This window comes from Urocitellus parryii, chromosome 8, assembly GCF_045843805.1.
Source record: "Urocitellus parryii isolate mUroPar1 chromosome 8, mUroPar1.hap1, whole genome shotgun sequence".
NCBI lineage: Eukaryota > Metazoa > Chordata > Mammalia > Rodentia > Sciuridae > Urocitellus > Urocitellus parryii.
In genome coordinates this window covers 84848931-84870467 of record NC_135538.1, presented here as the reverse complement: position 1 = coordinate 84870467, position 21537 = coordinate 84848931, and the positions used below count along the sequence as shown (strand labels likewise).

At 33.7% G+C, this 21537-nt stretch overlaps 1 protein-coding gene across 30 annotated transcripts in view; it reads left to right on the top strand.

Moving 5' to 3' along the window:
• Rims1 (regulating synaptic membrane exocytosis 1) overlaps positions 1-21537 on the top strand; it is a 442859-nt gene that overhangs the window by 241399 nt on the left and 179923 nt on the right. For 29 of the 30 annotated variants that reach the window (XM_026391404.2, XM_026391390.2, XM_026391389.2 and 26 more), the window contains exon 1: positions 18788-18887. The exons of the other annotated variant lie outside the window; for it this stretch is intronic. In XM_026391404.2, the coding sequence (XP_026247189.1) occupies positions 18788-18887 (100 nt within the window). Of the gene's footprint in view, positions 1-18787; positions 18888-21537 lie in introns of those variants that run through there. 30 annotated transcript variants of the gene reach the window in all.

Here is a 21537-nt window from a genome sequence, read left to right as displayed (position 1 = left end):
CTTTATGAAGAAATAATTTAAAAAGCTAGTTCTACCATTATTATTGCAAATCAACTTGAAATAGGAGTCTTTAGAACATATGAACACAGGATAAGTTTACCTCTCATTAGCTTGCCTTCTGATCACTTCTCTTTATAAGTTGCATAGGATCTACAGGCTTTAAAAGTCAGTTGATGAGTAGACTTTGTTAACTGCCTTTTGTTTTCCCCCAAAGTAAAAAAGTAGGTGTTCAACAAATATATAAATAGATGAAGTTAGTTGGTGTAAGGAGAACTCTTGATGGATGTGGACATTGTATATTTTCTTTGAAGAAAGGACACTACACCAAATCTTATTTAAAGTGTGTTGTGTATCATAATGGGGGACAGAATTGATCCCCCCAATTATTGAAAATACCAATAAATGAATAAAGAAAACCTGAACAGGGGCTTGGGAAATTGGAGGAATGGGGCTGGTATGACATGGTGAATTTATTGCCTCTTCAGGCTATTTTTCTGGAAATTTATCATTCTAGAAACTTTGGTGACTTCTTGGGATACACACATCTCTAAAGCTAGTGTTAAACCTCTTCATCTGGGAACACAAGGTCATCACATATACATTTATCTATTATTAATAGTATTTTTAAAATTTTGAGACAGGGTCTCACTATGTTGCTTAGGGCCTTTCACTAAGTTGCTGAGCCTGGCTTTGAACTTTTGGTCCTCCCACCTCAGCCTCCCTAGGTGCTAGGATTACAGGAGTTCACCACCCTGCCCAGCCCCATAGTATATAATTTTAAAGGGACAATGGGAAACAAAAATAAAATTTTACTATATCCTAAGCATTTGTTTGTTCTGTTTATCCCTTACAGGTATAAATTAAACCATTTAAGAAAATTCCTAGTCCATGGTAATTATTTAATATATATGTACTATTCTTTTCATTTGATATTATTATGTTTTACTACTCTGATGAGTTGATTCTTATATTTACTAGCAAATATGTATTTAGCACTTTCTGTGGATATGCTGAGGTTAAAAGATAAATATGTTCCCTTCCCTCATAGAACTTACATTCTGTTGGGAGAAGTAATCAATAAAAGTTAATTGCACAATAATATATAATTTCATAAATGTTTTAAAGAGATATTTCTGTTTCATATTGACGTACTTTTACTATGTGCTAAAGTATTTTTTTAACAAGAAAAGATAATCCAGTCAAAATGGCATCTAAAAGATAGCACAGCTGGACATGGTGATAATTGCCTGTGATCCCAGCTAGGAGAAAGTCTGAGGCAGGAGGATCACAAATTTTAGGCCAGCCTCAGCAATTAAGGGAGACCCTTTCTCAGAAATAAAAGTTGAAAAGGGTTGGGGATGTAGTTAGCCTAGAGGAAAGTGCTTGCCTAGCATGCACAAAGGCTCTGGGTTCAATCCCCAATAATAATAAAAAAGGGAAATAAAAGCCATTACAGCCTGTATATTCAACATATAATCTTTCATATGTAGTTTAATTCTGTTCTCTCTCTCTCTCTCTCTCTCTCTCTCTCTCTCTCTCTCTCTCACACACACACACACACACACACACACACACACACACACAGTGAGTGACCTCTGTACTGGGATTATCCAAAAATTGAGGTCAACTACCTCTTTTTAAACATAAGTGACATTCGTATTGCTGTAGTCAAGAGGGAAAAACTGGACATCTCTTGTCTACTAGCTTGTAAATATTAACTACTATAAATTTCTCTACAGAGAAAAAAATAACAATAAAGTAAATATTGATTGCAAAATAAGGTTTTGAATTTAAATAAAATCTGTAATATAATCCATTAGGAGAAGGTCTAGTGAAAATTTATGCCTCTAAGGAAGTGATTAAAGAGGTTTATTAGTAAAGAAAGATGGAGATGGTGCCAATGTTGAGGATAGAAAAATTGTTCAATTTCTGTGAAGATACATGGGAACATTGCTGCCTTGTTTCAAGTGGGTAAGTCACTTATACTTGTAAGGACCTTACTATATTCATTTTAAGATATAATATGCAATATATTATATATTTATATATAAGGACTTAATAATATATTAGTCCTAAGCTGGAAGGAGTTGGAAGAAGAATGTGGCATTGTATAACAGAATTTCTTTCCTTTTTTATATTTTCCTTAATTGACTTTGAGTTAATTAAAGAATGCAATAAAAATTAAGCAAACCTTTGAACTTGTTCTTTTTCAATTTTTGATACTAGATATTGAACCTAGGAGCCTTGTGCCACCTAAGTTTCCATTCTGCCACTGAGCTATGCCCTCCTCACCTGCCTTAGAACTTTTAAATTGCTAATGAATGACTGATGTTTATAGGAGATGGAAAAGGTAGAGTAGCCTGCTTTTGGACAGAAGACCTTGCCAAGTAGGCAGGAAAAGTGTGGTGGTAAAGGATAAAGCCGTCTGATGTGATTCATCTCTCAAGAGACCCTAGACTCAGTGGATCTGGAAATGAGAAAGAGAGCTGTTTTTGGGAGGTTCACTTAATATTTTTTGATAGGACAACTATAACACACTCTTCTTCATACCTCTTGTACAAAGTGAAGGCTGAAATTTAATTCCTAGGTAGAAATCAATTGAAATTCAGTGAAAGGCTTCAGTGAATCTCAAAGAAATTGGAACTCTAAGACTCTAAAATTCTCACCCTCATGACCCAGCATTGTACCTCACATCTAATTTACCTAAAGAAGGATACCAGTTAATTTACCCCATTTGTTAACAAATTTCATTTTAGTATTATTGTCTACAGCAGCAGAATAGTTAAGATCTATGTGGAAATGCTCTCTCTTGCTGCTCACAAGAATCCATCCAGTACCCGATCTCAAATATCAATGAACAACAATGTCCATTAGATATGAAAAGTACCAGCAGGATGAACCACAGGAGATCAGGATAATCCAAGACACATTTACTTTAGAAGAAACAATTCAAGAGCAGGAAAGGGCTTAAAATCAAACAGAACAAAATGTTACACATCTTAGTGAAGTTTAGTATATCTGAAATGCCTAAATCTCATTCACAGGAAAGTTTGACTTCCCAAATACAGATATTCTTTGTAAAATTTTTTTAGATATTAAAGTTGTTAATCAAACTCATAGAGAAATTTTGGATACCAAAACCCTTAGCATTGATGAATTTGGACAGAAGGACAAAGTACAAGACTATACAACCGAACTCAAGATTACAAGTTTGCCTGCACAGGTAATTCTCCTAGCCAAAAAATACAGCATCATGATCAGAAACATTAAAATAAAAATTAATGTAAAGTTTATGAACTCCTTTGGATCCAGAAAGAGGTAGCTATGAAATTAGCTATGAGGATGATAAAATAAGAAATAATATATTATCTAGTCTCCAACACCTGGATAATAGATAATATACTACTGACTGAACAATGGGTTGCAGAAGATATCAAGGAAGAGATTAAAAAAGTTTTAGAGGTGAATGAGAACACAGATACAACATATCGAAATCTCTGGGACACTATGAAGGCAGTTCTAAGAGGAAAGTTCATTGCATGAAGTTCATTCCTTAAAAGAAGAAAAAGTCAGCAAATAAATGACTTAACATTACATCTCAAAACCCTAGAAAAAAGAAGAACAAATCTGCACCAAAAGCAGTAGAAAAAAGGAAATAATTAAAATCAGAGATGAAACTGAATTAAAAGAAACAATTGAAAAAATTGACAAAACAAAAAGTTGGTTATTTGAAAAAATAAATAAAATTGTCAGACCCTTAGTCATACTAACAAAGAGAAGGGGAAAGAAAACTCATATTACTAACATACAGGTGAAAAAGGAAATATGAAAACAGACACTACAGAAATACAGAAGATAATTAGAAATTATTTTGGAAACTGCTACTCCAATAAAATAGAAAATTTTGAAGGAATCAACAAATTTCTAGAGTTATATGATTTGCCCAAATTCAACGGGATGATATACACAATTTAAACAAATCAATTTCAAGTGACAAAATAGAAGACACCATCAGAAGCCTACCAACCAAAAAGTCCAGGATCAGATGGATACACAGCTGAGTTCTACAAGATGTTTAAAGAAGAACTAATACCAATACTCTTAAATTTATTTCAGGAAATAGAAAAAGAGGGAGCACTTCCAAACCTATTCTATGAGGCCAATATCACCTTGATTCCAAAACCAGTCAATCAAAGACACATCAAAAAAAAAAAAAAAAGAAAGAAAGAAAAAGAAAAAAAAAAAGAAAAGAAAAGAGAAAACTTCAGACAAATATCTCTAATGAACATAAATGCAAAAATTCTCAATAAAATTCTGGCAAATTGAATGCAAAAACATATCAAAAAGATAGTACACCATGATCAAGTGGGGTTCATGCTAGGGATGCAAGGTTGGTACAACATAGGGAAATCAATAAATGTAATCATCACATCAATCGACTTAAAGAACTATATGATCATCTTAATAGATGCAGAAAAAGCATTCTACAAAATAGAGCACCCCTTAATGTTCAAAACACTAGAAAAACTAAGGATAACAGGAACATATCTCAACATCATAAAGGCTTTCTATGTAATCCCAAGGCCAACATCATTCTAAATGGAGAAAAATTGAAAGCATTCCTTCTAAAAATGGTACAAGACAGGGATGTCCTCTTTCACCATTTCTGTTTAATATAGTTCTTGAAATACTGGCCAGAGCAATTAGACAGATGAGAGAAATTAAAGGGATACGGATAGGTAAAGAAGAACTCAAATCAGTACTATTTGCAGATGATATTATTATATACCTAGAAGACCCAAAAATTCCACCAGAAAACTTCTAGAACTAGTAAATGAATTCAGCAAAATAGCAGGATACAAAATCAAGACTCGTAAATCAAAGGCATTTCTGAATATCAGTAACAAATCCTCTGAATGGGAAATGAGGAAAACTACCCCCATTTACAATAGCATTTAAAAAAGAAAAAAAAAAAAACTTGGGAATCAACTTAATGAAAGAGGTGAAAGACCTCTATGATGAAAACTATAGAATGCTAAAGAAAGAAATTAAAGAAGACCTTAGAAGATGGAAAGATCTACATTGTTCTGGGACAGGCAGAATTAATATTATCAAAATGACCACACTACCAAAAGCACCATACAGATTTAATGCAATTCCAATTAAAATCCCCATGATGTTCCTCATAGAAATAGAAAAAGAAATCGTGAAATTCATCTGGAAAAATATGAGATCCCGAATAGCTAAAGCAATCCTTAGCAAGAAGAGTGAAGCAGGTGGCATCATTATACCAGACCTTAAACTATACTACAGGGTAATAGTAACAAAAACAGCATGGTATTGGCACCAAAATAGACTGGTAGACCAATGGTACAGAATAGAGGACACAGAGACTAACCAGCATAATTGCAGTTATCTTATATTTGACAAAGGTGCCAAAAACATACATTCGAGAAAAGATAGCTTCTTCAACAAATGGTGCTGGGAAAACTGGAAATCCATATGTGACAAAATGAAATTAAACCCCTATCTCTCACCATGCACAAAACTCAACTCAAAGTGGATCAATGTCTTAGGAATTAAACCAGAGAAACTATGTCTATTAGAAGAAAAAGTAGGCTCAAATCTCCATCATGTTGGATTCGGCCCCAACTTCCTTAATAAGACTCCCATAGCATAATAATTAATATCAAGAATAAATATATGGGATGAATTCAAACTAAAGAGCTTCTCAGCAAAAGAAATCATCAGTGAGGTGATTAAAGAGCCTACTAATTGGGAACAAATTCTTACCACAGGCATGTCAGATAGAGCACTAATCTCTAGAATATATAAACAACTCAAAAATCTTAACACCAAAAAAAAAAAAAAAAAAACAAAAAAACAGACAACCCAATCAATAAATGGGCCAAGGAACTGAACAGACACTTCTCAGAAGAGGATATACAATGAATTACCAAATATATGAAAAAATGTTCAACATCTCTAGCAATTAGAGAAATGCTAATCAAAACTACTCTAAGAATTCATCTCACTCCAGTCAGAATGGCAGCTATTATGACTACAAACAACAATAAGTATTGGCAAAGATGTGGGGGAAAAGGCACACTCATACATTGCTGGTGGGACTGCAAATTGGTTCAGTCAATCTGGAAAGCAGTATGGAGAATTCTTGGAAAACTGGGGATGGAATCACCATTTGACCCAGCTATTGCACTCCTCATCTATACTCAAAGGACTTAAAAACAGCATACTGCAGGTACACAGCCACATCAATGTTTATAGCAGCACAATTCACAATAGCTAAACTATGGAACCAACCTAGATGCCCTTCAGTAGATGAATGGATAAAGAAAATGTGGTATATATACACTATGGAATATTAGTCACCATTAAAAGAGAATAAAATCATGGTATTTGCATGTAAACGGGTGGAGCTGGAGAATATAATGGTAGCCAAACCCAAAAAAACAAATGCTGAATGTTTTTTCTGCTTTAAGGATGCTGATCCATAATATTCTGTGGTGGGGGTGGGGAAGGGGGAAGGGAGGATTAAATGAATTCTAGATAGGGCAAAGTAGAAAAGGGGAGGGTAGGAATGGAGGCAGCATAGGAAAGATGGTGGAATGCAATGGTCATCATTACATGTACATATAAGTGCCTGTTTGAAGACATGAAGGATGTGACATGTGACTCCATGTACAACTAGAGATGTGAAAAATTGTGCTCTATATGTATAGTATGAATCGTAATGCATTCTGTTGTCATATATAACAAAGTAAAATTTTTAAAAAAACATAAAAATAAATTAGTCATGAGGAAGTCTTTATAACCCTTGGAAGGCTCAAAGAATAAATGCAAATGTCATAATTGTTAAACATAAGAACTCCAGACCATTGATGAGAGGAAAGATAAAGAGGAAAGTCTACATCTTTGGAGATTAACAAATAAGCCAGCTCATAGAAAAATTAATAGTTAAATTACCTTTGCTCTTGTCATCCCCTGTGAATTCTAGACTGCAATTAATCAATGGTTTGAAGGTTCTGAGCCAAATAACATTGAAATTACAGTTCTATACACATCAAAGCCATTAGTCACCTCCAAGTTCTCAGAAAACCTACTTCTCAATTTCCTTCTGAGAAAATTACTTAAGGATATATGTACTCAGAAAACTAATGGTAATAGTCAAATAATTGAAACAAATAAGAATCAAGAAATAGTGGAACTAACCCAGGAATCCAGTGCAAAGAAATGCCTGGATGACCTTGTATGCAGAAAACAGTTTGCTCATATTTAAACTGGAGGTCATTTCTAGGAGACTCCCACAGAAACTCTTCATTGAGATGAAAGTCATAGGTTCTAAGAAATATCCGATGACTAAAGAGTTACATGACATAATTGATTTGGTAAGGGAAGGCTGTGTCTTCTTTTAACAATAAAAATGACTAATTTAAAATTGAGAAAAATTAAAATGTTACAGAATATCATTGCCCAAATATAAAGCAAACAAAAATATGAAATTGTTTCAAATAACTGGTAATAGCCAGTTGAAGTAGTAACCTAGATACAGTTCCCTCTGAGTGAACAGGAACACTGTAGTGCATCTGTAAAAAAGGAAACTTTATCTTTGTGTATCATTGGTTTTACTGGATTCTGAAGTATTCCATGTAATGGTAGTATAATAAAAATTAAAAAGTGGAAGTATATAAAAGTTGATCTTTGGTTTTTCAAGAGTAAGTATGAACTCTCTTCTACACAGGATACGTAACGCATGTTTACACAATAGAATACAAATATTATGTCCATGACAAAATAAAGATAAAATTTATAGATGTGGGAATGGAAGGGCTTTGAAGAGGGGAAAAGTGTTGGTATTGGTAAGCCTCATATAAGATATTGAAGAATTAAAAAATTCTAAGGCTAGAAATATATTGTGAAGTATATGTAAATAAAGGATTGTATAAAGATAAAAAGGGCTGGAGATAGAGCTCACTCAGTATGTGGGAGGCCCTGAGTTCAATCTCCATCACCTAAAAAACTAAAACAACAAAACAATAAACAAACCATTGGATTTTGAAGGCAAAATTATGTAAATCAACTGAGCTAATGTTTTGTCTTTAGTGATTTTTAGCCACAAATAATACCTTAAAATTATAAACCAACAGATAATATCCCAAATAAAAGAGACAACATACAGAGACAAATCTGAGTGTTTTTCACTGGAAAAACAAATAAAATAAATACTTTAAAAAATGTTGAGACATGGAATTGATAGTGTGGGTAGAGTGAACATAAAAGTAAATGAATTACCGTAGGCACTTATGATTTTAAAGCCTCATTTTATTTTTTAATCATATATGTGAGTTAATTTGATATCCATTAAAATATAAAATTACCAAAATTCTGTTTAATACCCCTTATGTTAATTTGCAAGTAACCAATTTTGTGCTTTCTGAGGTATTATATAATTGACATTTTAACAGTTGGAATCTCCAAACAGCAGTGGCACATGTAGATGTAACAGCATTGGCTTCTTTTTTTATATTAATCTATCTTTAATTTCTATTTATATATATACCAATCATTCATCAGGACTCTTACCTGACTTTGGAAATCTGTTGAGTAGAACACAGTGCCTCCTCTTAGTAGTTCTCTCATTAGAACCCACCTCATCTCTTTTGCCACTTCTGCCTAGGCCACTTTCCCACATAGGCTGATAAAAACAATTTTTGATTCTACTACCTCCACCTTTTATCCTTCAACCAAGTGCTTTCCCTAATCTCCTCTTTAATTTGCCCTACTAATCTAAGCAGACAGAAAAGATTACTATAGAACAGCATTTGGACAGTGGGACAGGTTGACATTTAGCACTAATGCCCAACAGAGGCCTGGTTTTCTTGGGTATTACAAATGACAGGGATAGAATAGGCAGGCATAAATGGGGAGGCTACTGTCTGGCATTACTGAGGGAAAGATGAATTTAATTATTCCTACAAATGAGACACATGATTTCAGGTGTTTGATGCTTTTGTTTAAATGTTTTAGAGAGACACATGGAGAACTATCTTACAGTAGGTGTGGAGTGGACAGTAGCTTTTTAAATCTGTGCAATTTAAGTCTTGGAAAGAAATTGAGAGAATAAATTGACAGTGTGTGTGTGTATATGTGTGTGTGCTCTGAGATAAGAAGCTAATTACTGATTCCTAATTTCTAATAATATGCATTAAGAAACTATTGGAAATAATTATGGTGAAAGGCTAGATTTTCATTGTCATTTTCTGCCTAATATATAAATGACAAAAAAAATCCTTGATTTTAAAATTATGACTAAAAAGAAGTTCTAAAAAAGAGAGATGCTAAATTTGTAAATCTAACATGATTATGCCTAATAATATTTTTCCAAATTAGTCCATAGCTAGAAATATTAGTCATTTAGTTGCATCTGAAAAAAAATTCTTACTCTTGATTCAGAAAAAAAAAAAACTAAATTAAAATCTGGGCTACATTTTCAAAAATAATTATGCAGATTTTACTTGTAATATATGCTTACCATTTTAATATAGAACATTTAAGAAGATGTGTAACTAAAGGTTATTTTAAGGGGAAACATTTATGCTTCCAAGTCCATTTAGAAAAAGATTTGCTATTGAAGATTTCAGTGTCACCTATTTTATCTCAGTAAGTTTTTCTTTAGTATCCTTTTAAAATGCAGAATCATACTGCAGTGTTTTTGACCCATTTTATCTAGTGAATGAAAAGGTTGTCCTTACTTTTGGTTCAATTTAACAGAATAATGGAATTTCAGACCTGGGAAAGACTTTGGAAGCAAACAATAATCTCTTCACACACTACTGAACAGAAGGAAATGTTCTGGATGTTAAGATCTGCTTTTTTCCCCTGCCTTGAAGCTCCTTTACTTTGCAGCTGGAAGAACTTGGGATTCATTGTGCCCAGCACCAAATAAACACTCTGATAAATAGTTTTTAGTCAGTTGGTCCAGATACTTGTTCTATCTTCAGCCTGGGGCTAGTCCTAGAAATCTAGCTTTTTAGAGATTCCTGAGATAAGGTCCCAGATTTGTACCTCAATACTGATGATTATATCCATGTCCCTAGACCCTTGTGACTGAGTTGGTTTCTGCTCATTTAATCACTACTTTTAAAATATAGTTACATTCTGAGATAATGGAAGTGAAGATTTTGATAAGTGAGTTTGGAAGAGAATATAGTTAAATGCCTGATAATACTCATAGGGAGAAAGAGACTAAGGACTATACATGTTTGTATACATACATGACAAATACTGGCATTCAGTATTTATTTCAGTTTTTGTTTATCTATGAGATATATAATACCTTGAAGAATCTTATTTAGTAGTTACTATATGAAGAGGGTTTGATGTGCAGGACAGCTTTAGGCATATTCAGAGACTATAAACACTTTGATCATCTTACTGAATCTCTCAAAGCCTCAAGTTTCATTATTTCAGAACTGAAAATAATAATTATGAACAGCTAATTCTTCCATGAGGACTTTTATTTTGTTATCATAAAAATAAGCTTCGCATTAAAAAGTTGCATATCATTGGGGACACATTAGGATGGAAATAGGATCCAAAATGACCCAACTTCTGTTTGGGTGTAAAATAAAGAGTTATATGAATCCATCTGTATTTTAGAACTTCAACCCAGGTACTTTGAATTCATTTTCTAACAGACTAAGTGTGAATTCTGCCCAGGATTAACCTGTGGTGCTTGGGAATCTATAAATGAGGGAGGGATTAAAGAACAGAAAACCTACCTTGCAAATATTTGGAACAGAAACTAAAAGTAACTTTTATATTGGGATAATAATTGGGAAATCACTCTCCAGTGTCTAGAGGATTATACATGGTAGTTATGTCTGCCTTTACACTGTCATTCCAGTTGATGGCAGTAGAACCCCTGTACAATGGGTCATTTCACACTGAACAAAATCCGTTAATGGCAGTGCACCCTGCCTCCAAAGACCAACCTCTCTGGCATTCTGCTCTTTCTGATTAGTATTTATTCTTTCACCTTATACACTTTTCCATCTCTATTATATTCTGTCTTATAAAAACCCTTCACCTGTAACCATGGTTTAAATTTCACTTTTTCCTCCATTGTTCTCTTGAGTTATCTAATATTGGTTAGTATAATTTTTATTTTTTGTACGTTTTTATTTTCCTGAAGGAAATTGATTATATACTTAATGGAAAATGCATATTTCTACATTTTATTTTGTTTTATATTTTCCAATGTGCTTTTTAAATTTTCCATAGAAATATAGTTGTTGAAATCTATTTACCAAGGTGACAGTTTACAGATAGATGCGTAGAAATGTAGTTTTTGGATCCAGCACACCATTGAATATTTCTTTTTTAAATAAAATATAAACTAATAAATTACATTTTTGAATAGGAAAATAAGATGTATACAAAAATACCATTGAGGAGAGCTACATTTGAAAAGCATGGTTTTTCTGTCTTCTGGTTCTTGGTGTATCCCTTAAGCATGAATTTGAAAACAATACCTCAGTCAATATACCTGTTCATTGGGTGACAAGATATTATTTACTTTGATTTTTGTGTAATTACAGCCCATTTTCTACTCTCAGAATTACTTTTTTATTTGAATTAACTTTAGACATTGATTATTTGAATTATAAAGAAAGGATTATAATATTTCTACCACTACACATTAACTTAGTGTACATTTTAATGAAAGTGAAAAAATTTTAATATCCATAGGAAACTCTACAGCATGAAATGAAAGAGAATTGTCCTTAGATTTAGGAAAGAAAGAAACCATTAGCAATAACATCAATAATAATGGTGAAAAACAAAACAATTTAGGGATAACCAACTAGTAGCTGAGTGATTAGAAAGGAAAAAAATTAAATTTCAATTAGTATGATACCCCAAAGAGTAGGAATTTAACATTATGTATAGGGGCCACAAAGAGAACTATTCTTATGGGAAACCATGAGTCAGGTTACAGATTAAGGACCTTTGGGAAGACATGAGATAAATTAAGCATCAGAGACCTTGTATTTCTTAATGAATCAGGAAGCTGATGCATTGCTCAAACTCCAGCAAATCTGATGTTTGTAATTAAAACCAAGTAAGAACTTGTTTGAAGTGCAAACGAGTCAACTCTAAAATGTATTTAGTAGCTAGAAGTCTCACCTCTAACTGACTTGTTTGTGTTTGGTTTCTAAAATGTGATTATATCGCAAGGGGTACCATGGAAGAATAGACACTTCATGATTATATGAAAAAATATTTTTTATTATAAAACAGTATTCCTAATATAAAAATTGGGAAGCCTGTTTAGTTTGCAGCAATGTGATAATGGTGAAATGATGCTGATTAAGCAAAATTTCAGTCATAAAAGTTCTGGTTTGTATTCTTATATTTATTTACAAAATATAATTGGGATAGTTGGGAGCAAGGCATGGCTAATTCTATGTTTTTACTACATGGTGTTTTTGAAGAATGTTTATATAGGTGCATAGAGAAAGAACCAATAGGATGTATATCAAAATTTTATATACAAATATACTGAATGGTAAGATAACATATATTCCTTATTTTCTCTTTTGTATTTTTTCTTCTGATTTCTTCTGAAATGTATCTTAGGAAAATGCAGACCAATTAGGTATATGGTTATTAAATCTCCCATTTTTATGGGTAATGTGCAGAAAGAAGCTGTTCTAAGAAAGCCATCTTCCAGGTGGCACACATATGAAGCATAGATTCTTTTTGGACCTCCTTTTTGGCAAGATTAACTAATCACCCACAAGTACTGTCATTTTTCAAAGGAAGTGGTGTGGGATATATTTTAACTCACATCTATCTCTAACAAATCAATTTTTTCCATCTCTAATACATGATATACCGTGATGTTTTGGGAAAACTAAGCAAAGGACCTAGGGAGAGGAAGGGATTCTTGGCATTTCTACTAAATCCTTGGTGGCCCAGTGCATCTTCTCATCATGCATCATGTTCCAGAGAATGAGGGTCTTGTAGGAGCTTCTGGGCCAAGATCTGCAGGTGGAATTGTGGTTCTTGGATATCACCAGCATGTTTCATATGGGTTGTGAGCTCCAGAATTCAGAGGCTGACTTGGAGAAGACTTTTGGCCGATAATACATGAAGCTATACCTTTGTATCTGAATCACTTGGAAAGTCATCCAAACAAAGGAATGAGTCCTGGGATTTTTATGATATATTTTAAACCTTTAAAATTGATCCATTGTAGGGGACATCAACATTAACCCTCTGACATTGGTGTCTTGTCCTGGTTTCTAATTTTCCAAAACTACAACATGGTGTTCAAGAGCACCAGACTTGAATTAAGGAAGAATTCACTATCATTCTATGGCAACATTTATTGCTTTTCCATCCAAAGCAAAAAAAAAAAAAAAAAAAAGCTGATTTCATCAGAATCAAGCTCCTTGATATCCCTATGCAATAACTTTACAAAACTCTCTATTACTTGACTGGTAATGTTGAAAAACTTCAAAGGTTTGTCTCTTCCCAGAATGACTTAGATTCTTTCCTTGCTGTTGGAGACAACCCACAGGAGGATGCAGGGCTCACTCCCATCAATGTTCTGCCTGCTTTAGGAGCTGCTGTTTGTGCTCTCTTCAGCTACTGCCAAAGAGAGATCTTCTTATCTCTGGCCTGCATGGTTTCTGGGCAAGTTTTGAAGTTCTTGCAATCTGGTTTCAGCTGTTCTTACTCTTGCTCTTTTCTTTTTAGGGTTTTTCCTACAATATTTAATTTCTGGAAACTTTCCAGTAACTTCTCATTTGACATTCTGGGTGAGAAATCCCATATTTGCATTGCTTCATTTGTCAGCAGTTCCAGGTATTTCTGTCTGACTTTAACAAATTCTTTTTGAGTTTCTATGTGCCAGCAGTCCTCAGAGCCTCCAGCCTCAGTCATGGCTGCTGTAGCCTCTTGTACACCCATCTACCTAGTAATGCATTCTCTGAACACAACCATATATGTACTCCAGGGACTGTGGGAAGACATCCACACCAAATCAGAGGGGTTGCCAGTAGGTCGAGACCTCGTAGGATTTGTACTATAATCTTCACCCATATGTTGGTAGATTCAAGGAGGTCCTCCTTCCACCCTTCTGGCTTAGCTGGGGTTATAAATGTAACTCATCAACGGCCCTAAGTACTGGCCACCAAAAGACAGGGCGTGTACTATATGTACATGGCCACAGCCACACTCTTCTTCATATTTTTAAATTCTTACCATTTGGTCTTTGGTCAGTGATACTTCATTCTATAATAACTTCCCTATCAAGATCTAAGGTCAAAGCCTTTCCCATTACCCTAGAATCAATTAGTTATGTTACAAAAATGAGCAAATGCTAAGAAATGGTGCTCGGAGATCAATATTTGGGATTTGTCTATTAGATTCCTTTATCTTTTGACATGGTTTCTATCTTTTGGAGAGTAAGACAGTCAGTAATAGCTACATTTGTACCTGGTTTTAGGCTGTCATGATCAATTTCCAACTATTTTTAAAGTATCTCATCATCATGAAAAGTACGCAATTTAAATATTATTTTGCCAGGTCTCCTATAGGAAATGTTTAGGATCAGTTGAGAGCTTAAGTTGAAGACACAGTCCATGTTAGGAGAGTCAGGTTTTAAAGTAAATACACTAGCAACTTGCCTTTTCTCTTTTCTTGATCTCCCTTTTTGCTGAGATATATTTTCCTACCAGTTCCCTAAAAAAGGTACTTCCTGGGAGATATTCTATTGCTATCTGATATTTTGGTGTATTTGCTATTCTCACTTCAATTTCCCTATGTGGTTGGGTAAGGATCTGGAAACCCCAGGACTTCTTAGCTTGGAAGACAATATAAATTGAGGCAAATTGTACTGAACAATTCTTGAAGATTTCTTTCAAAACATGCTTGTCCTCTAACACACTGTGAAACAAAGAAGCACTCATAATTATTCATATTCATGTATATTATAAATGGTGTAATTAGTACAACTTGAAAACAATTCACATATTTATAAGTTCATTCAAATTTCAGAGTTATCTGGGATCCAGAGCTTCTTGATAATATCAATTACTTTGAGTCTTCTTTACTTTTCAGAATTTTTCTAGCTAGACATTTTATAGTCAGAGTTGCTCCTAGTATCCAAAGCAGCATTGTTGGAAACTTATAAGTCCTATTAAAATTAAGTTGGAGACCTCTGATTTAGGAAATTGCAAATATGAATGTAGCCTCAATCCTTGGAAAAATTGAACTAAATAAAGTAATTATCCAAATCCTAATATTTTATTCAACCTCACTTTTTCAGAAATACCTTGCCTTCTATCATGCTATTGGTATTCTACAAAATTGTAGTTTGAATATTGATTTATCCTGGGCTTAGAGATATACAATTAGAACTGCCTGTAATATGTCAGTTAAGCTTTGATTTTTTAAAAAATATATTTGTTTCACTGTAGCTTACAATCTTTCAGGACAGTTGCCTTGGTATGATTATGTATAGTTGAATAAATTGAACACCTTGACACAGCAGCATATCCATGTGAGTCAGGAAGGAGATATCTGAGCTTCTGCTTTGTGGTAGCAGAATCACAGATAGCTCATGACAGAGGAGGACATGGACCAGTGTCTCCTATTACAGCAGTTACCCAAAGAAACAGTGTGGTCCTGAGCATCAATTCTAAGTCTTAAATGAGATCCAATATTTCCCTCTCTTCTTTGCTACTTGGGACATTAACAAATCCAAAAATAATATTGATGATGCAAGCATTTCTTCAACTAGTATTAATGTAAAACAATAATAAGTTTAATAAGTCTTACCAAATGTAGGCTTCTATGCTAAAATAAGGTTTGCCAATGCTCAATCTGGTTAATAACGTTGTTAAGGCAGGATTTCTCACATCTTTAATGGTAATGTGCAGTATGGTTTTTCTGGAAAATATAAAATATGCAGCTATTCTGAATACATTTGTTTGGGGGCCTTTTCATCTTAAACCATCTACTAAAAACTTCATAAACTGGAGTTCTTGAGGTCAAGACATGGCAGAGCTAACTACACTGACGTTTCCAGAAGGCTATATGTCAGCAACATACTGTATTTTACTCGGGGCAGATTCATTGCTTTAATCATAAACCACCATGAGCACTGTCCTGTATGAGAGGTAAAATTTTCTCTTCAAATTTAAGGAAGTGGTGATCTAGAGCATTGTCAGTTTAGGTTATTATTGGGTTTGTTGAATTCAAATTCTGGCTGTGCTACTGACTTGTCACTTATCACATCTAAAGCCTCAGTTTCTTCATCTGTAATATGGAAATAAAAATAGCATTTAAAATTTTAATCAAAGACCTAGTCTAGATATTTCTTCTCTTTACTTGAGTGCTTAATACATTCAATGTTCAGAATTTTGACTAGATGAAAGAAATTACTAATGCATATGTGCATATTTTAAAAGAAAAACAGAATAATGTAGGACTCTCTTTTAAAGACCTCTAGTGGAGAGAAAAACAGTGAAAAAAAATCTGGGTGTATTGGGTATAGTCAATGAAATATTTCAGAGGAGATACCTTGGCCCTGAATTTGCTTTTCCTTTTCATAGATATTGTTTTCTGTCACTGGTTATGGTTCTAAAAATTAATAATCTTGATATTACTAAGATATCTGTGGTTTACACATGTACAGACTAAAAGATAATATCTTTACAGTCTTCTGCCAGCATTTGTCCTGGCGTTAATTCTTAAGTGCCAATATAGTAATACAATACAGCAGGGTGCACAAACGGATAAACTCAGTCAATACAATAGCAGTATGTTATTTCTATCTGAGCAGTTTTCATTCTGTAGCTCCATAAAATAATCAGATTCTGGATTTACATTCCATCAATGGTGTATTATGTAGGCATGCTCTTTCTTATGCCTATATGAAAGTATTTTTCCCCTTTACAAGTTATGTTTGTTATCAGAAGAAGACATTACAGAAATGAGTCAGCTATAGATGTGTAAAGATGCTTTCAACTTTTTAAAGTACTTGAGGACAGTTGAGAAATAATATATACATTTACTGTAGAGTGCTTCAGCACTGATTTCCTAATATGTTGGTATATGGAATTTAGAAAATTGGTGCAGTATTGTTAATTAATTCCAAATGTACTTGAAGGAAATTTGTGATTTGGAAATCAGAATTCTTTGCATATGTGATTACTAGGACTATGGATATTTAAAAAATGAACTTTTAAAATATATGTGATTAGTATTTCAGCATTAAAAGTATAAGGATTTGGGGGCTGTGGAATTGGTTTAGTAGTAGAGATCTTGCCCAGCGTGCAGGTCACCCTGTGTTCAATTCCTAGCACTGTTCTTCCATCCAACCCCCACAAAAAAAAAAAAAAAGAAAGAAAGAAAATATTAACAGTATTTGACTGTAATAGGTCTATGTGTATTTTAAGGCTCTCATATTAGAATTAAAATTTAATTTAAACATAAAATGTGATGAAGTAAAAGGCTATGCTTAATCACTAAGTAATTCTGTATTGAAGATAAAACAGTCTGGTATGTACTTCATGTCTCTTTCTATAAGTGGTTGATTCTCTTGTTAATGCTCTCCTTCTTGGTTCCTCACACATTTGTTTTGAAGCACATGAACATGCTTCAAGAAGTATGAAATGTATTCAAATCCAATGTTATTGCAGTATTTTTACTATACTATTCTCTGTATTAAAATCCAAAAAAAGTGATAATTACCTACAGAGAAACATAGTTAAATTAAATCACTTGTACCTATTTTATTGAAAAGATTATAGTTATGGTAGAGAAAAAGACAAAATGTATTTCCTTTTTCATGGGGTAAGAATATGCATACCATTTATCTGAAGGTTCAGATCTTCATATTCTGGAAATGTTGCACCATGTCATTTATAGTAGGGAAAACCCCCAGGCCAATATAGTAAAAGAACATTTGCCTCTGATAGGGAAATACTGCAATAGGAAGAGGGAACATTTGTTAAGAGTGTTATTAAGCATTAGAAAAAAAACACTATATAAAGAACATGTGATAGGTACAAAGGCAGCCTAATTTCACATATTTTTTCAGGAAGAATCAAAGCAGTGGTTTTTCTTCACAAATGAAAGATATAATAATAAGAAATGAACCCAATTAATTAACTTTAATAGTACTGAACAAAAGCAGAAGAATTATGTTTCCAGAAATTGTCCTATGGGCAATAGGCCATTTCATTGTCATAAAAATCCTTTATTTAGCCTTCTTCACAAATAAGCTCACAGCGGGAAAAAGGACACTAGTTAGAGTAATTTGGGAGATAAGTAAACAGAAGGAATGGCTAGGAGCATAGTGTCATCTGGCACAGAGCTTATTTCCTGAATCCTGTGGATCTGGTTAAAACCCAACAGAGATGCCAATATGCTTCTCCTCAGTAAATGCTACCAGTTTTCACACCACCAGGCCCACTGAGGCTTGTGTATGGTGTTTTCTCCAAGCAATCCTTCTGGTAACTGCACAGTGCCTGCAATGACCTGAGTCAGTCATGCAAGGAGACTTTCTTATGCTTACACCCATGTTTTCTTTCAGTTTCCATTTTCTGCTGCTTCTGTTGTTCAATGATATAAGCAGAGTGATGGAGAAGGCACTTTACACTCTTCTTAGATAAGATCTTGAGCAGCAGAGAGTGGTTTAAACTGCAAAGCTGAAAATTCTCAGGCTGGATTTCTTTGTAAGGTTGCTGTAATGTGTGCACCTGGGATACCTGTCTCTTCAGAAGGGTGGAAAGAAGTGAGTTCTATTGATTCTGAATTGGGAACAATCAAGGCCCATCGAGCAGGTGCCGGTAAGAAACCGCTAATGAGTTTGGGGGGAGGGTAATCCTGCTTCATTTTTCTTTACAATTATATCTAGATCTATACTTAAGACTCCCATTATATCTGTACTTCCATTCTAACTATTTCCATTCTTTGCACCAAGTGTAGAGTGATTTTGTTTTATTTTATTAATAGAACAGCATTTCAGGTTTCCAGCTTCATCTTTAGTGTCTCTCCACAATGAGATTATAGAGTTTACAGTATAGCCCTGAAGATTGTAAAATGATTAGTCATATTTATGATTATGTAATAGCCAAGAAAGAGTTTTAAGAAAAAACAAAAATAAGTTTCTTAATTGTGCATGTGTATTTTTTTTTTGTATGTTCCTTACCAGACTATCTAATGCCAGTACAAAGAATGGAAAACATATGACACCTTGGAGTCTTTTTTTTAATGTAATTCAATTAAAAAATAGGAAGAGTGTGTCAGTTTTTTTAAATAAAGGATCCTGCATTCCTATGAAAGAACTGAATCTTAACAAACACAGGCCTCAACCTAGACTATAGTGCCACAAGGTCAAATGGCACATGTTAAGCAAACTCAAAATTGCAGTTGTTGTGAGTTTTTATGTGAGTTTTAGTCTGTTGGTTTTGGAGTGGCTGTGGAGTCACAGCCAAGTGACTGTGGCCACACAGTCCAGAGGGGCACGTGGAGCCCAACATGGACAGAGTTGTTTTAAACTAGAAATATTTTAAATAATAAATTTTGTTAATATAAGTTTCTGAACTGATAAAATGGAAATAGAAGATTTTCTCCTATTCGTATGTTGATGATGGCTTCAATGACAGACATTTGTGACTGCATGAGATTTTATAGTACATAGTGTCTAGCAATGAGTGAAATAATGCTTTAGAATAAGCCTAACAATAGCATATTCTAATATTGATTCTTTGTTCTTATTATGTTATTTTGAAAACTATGAATACCATTTCAGAGACCTTGCTTGGCTTATTAGGAATTTTCTGTTAGAAAGGTAATTTGTTATCATTTAATACATTTCCTTATGTCAAGACACATTAGGGAACACAAGGTAATTATAACAAATTAGCGTAAACTCATGAAATGGAATGGGGGATAAACATTAGATTAATAGCATTCAAACTGATTTCATAATTTAAAATTGGCCTATGCCAGGTGATAAATAAGAAAAAAATAGGAGAGGAAAAATATGAAAGTTTCTGAATGCTCAGGCAGAATAGCCACATAGAGTGTTTGGAATGTTTTAATTCAGTTTCCTTGAGCCTGCATCAAAAAAAAAATGCTGAAATATTTCTTTGATATACGGAAGCTGATTCATAGTGGGATACGGAGCGGGAGCATGGGAGGAATAGATGAACTCTAGATAGGGCAGAGGAGTTAGAGGAGAAGGGAGGGAGCATGGGGTTACAAATGATGGTGGAATGTGATGATCATTATTATCCAAAATACATGTATGAAGACATGAATTCGTGTGAATATATTTTGTATACAACCAGAGGTATGAAAAATTGTGCTCTATATGTGTAATAAGAATTGTAATGCACCCCGCTCTCATATATAAATAATAAAAAAATCCATGGATTATGTGGTAGTTGTTTCAACAAGGGGAGCAATATAAATAGGTTTTGGAAAGTTTGACTCTCCTTTCATTCTCTTCTGTATGTACTGGTTAAGTGGGCCTATTTTTAGACTATGCCATTTGTGTGTCTTCTATGACAGTACCATTATGGAAGAAATTCCAGTTTGGCAAGTATAGGACCTCAGCTCCGTTATCTGCTCTGGAAAATCCTCACTGACTCCAAATGCAGAGGACAAAAGGAGATGGTTGTAGGCCCATCTTGAACCACCAGTTTTCCCCACCAACAACATGTTAACAAAAACTGGCACAACTTTGGGGTTAACCACAAAAATAATTACAGTAATTACTATGGTGTAGTGCAAAGCTCATGCATGGGCTTTAGAATCGGATAAAGCCAAGTTCAATTCCCACCTCTGCTACTTACAAACCATGTGAGTAAATACACTCTGCTATTTAATTAGCTTTTCTGAGCCTCATCTGTCACATGCAATACGTAATATCAATTTTGCCATATGCCTATGAGAAATAAATGAATTAAATAAAATTAATAGACTTAGTACAATATTTGGCACATAATAAGTCTTTGATTTATATTTCTTTTGCTCTTTTCCCAGTAAGGGTTTGGTCAATTTTTGACTGATGCTAGTTAAAGCATAGTTGGAAGTTTGGGGAAAGAAAAACAAAGTAAAGATTCTAAATGGAGAAGAATGTTTAAATTGGTTTGTTTTCTTGAGACAATGTTAGCACTTGCTTTTGTGATTATGCAATGATCCATGGTTTTGTATTAATTTTTTTCCTTATCAGATAATTATTTTTGATAAGCACTTATAATTTAAATAAACATAGTGCATTTATTTTAAATTAATGAAATATGTTCCTAATTCTCACTTCTTATCATTTGATTAGTTCATTTTCCTAAACAAACTAAAAGTAGTCTACTTCTACTCAGTAAATAATCCATAGTAGGTAAGAGAAGTATATCATTGTTCATTGCTCTTTCTGGAAGCTGAATGATTTGCCACAGTAAAATGTAATTGGCAAAATAAAATTTCAAATCAATT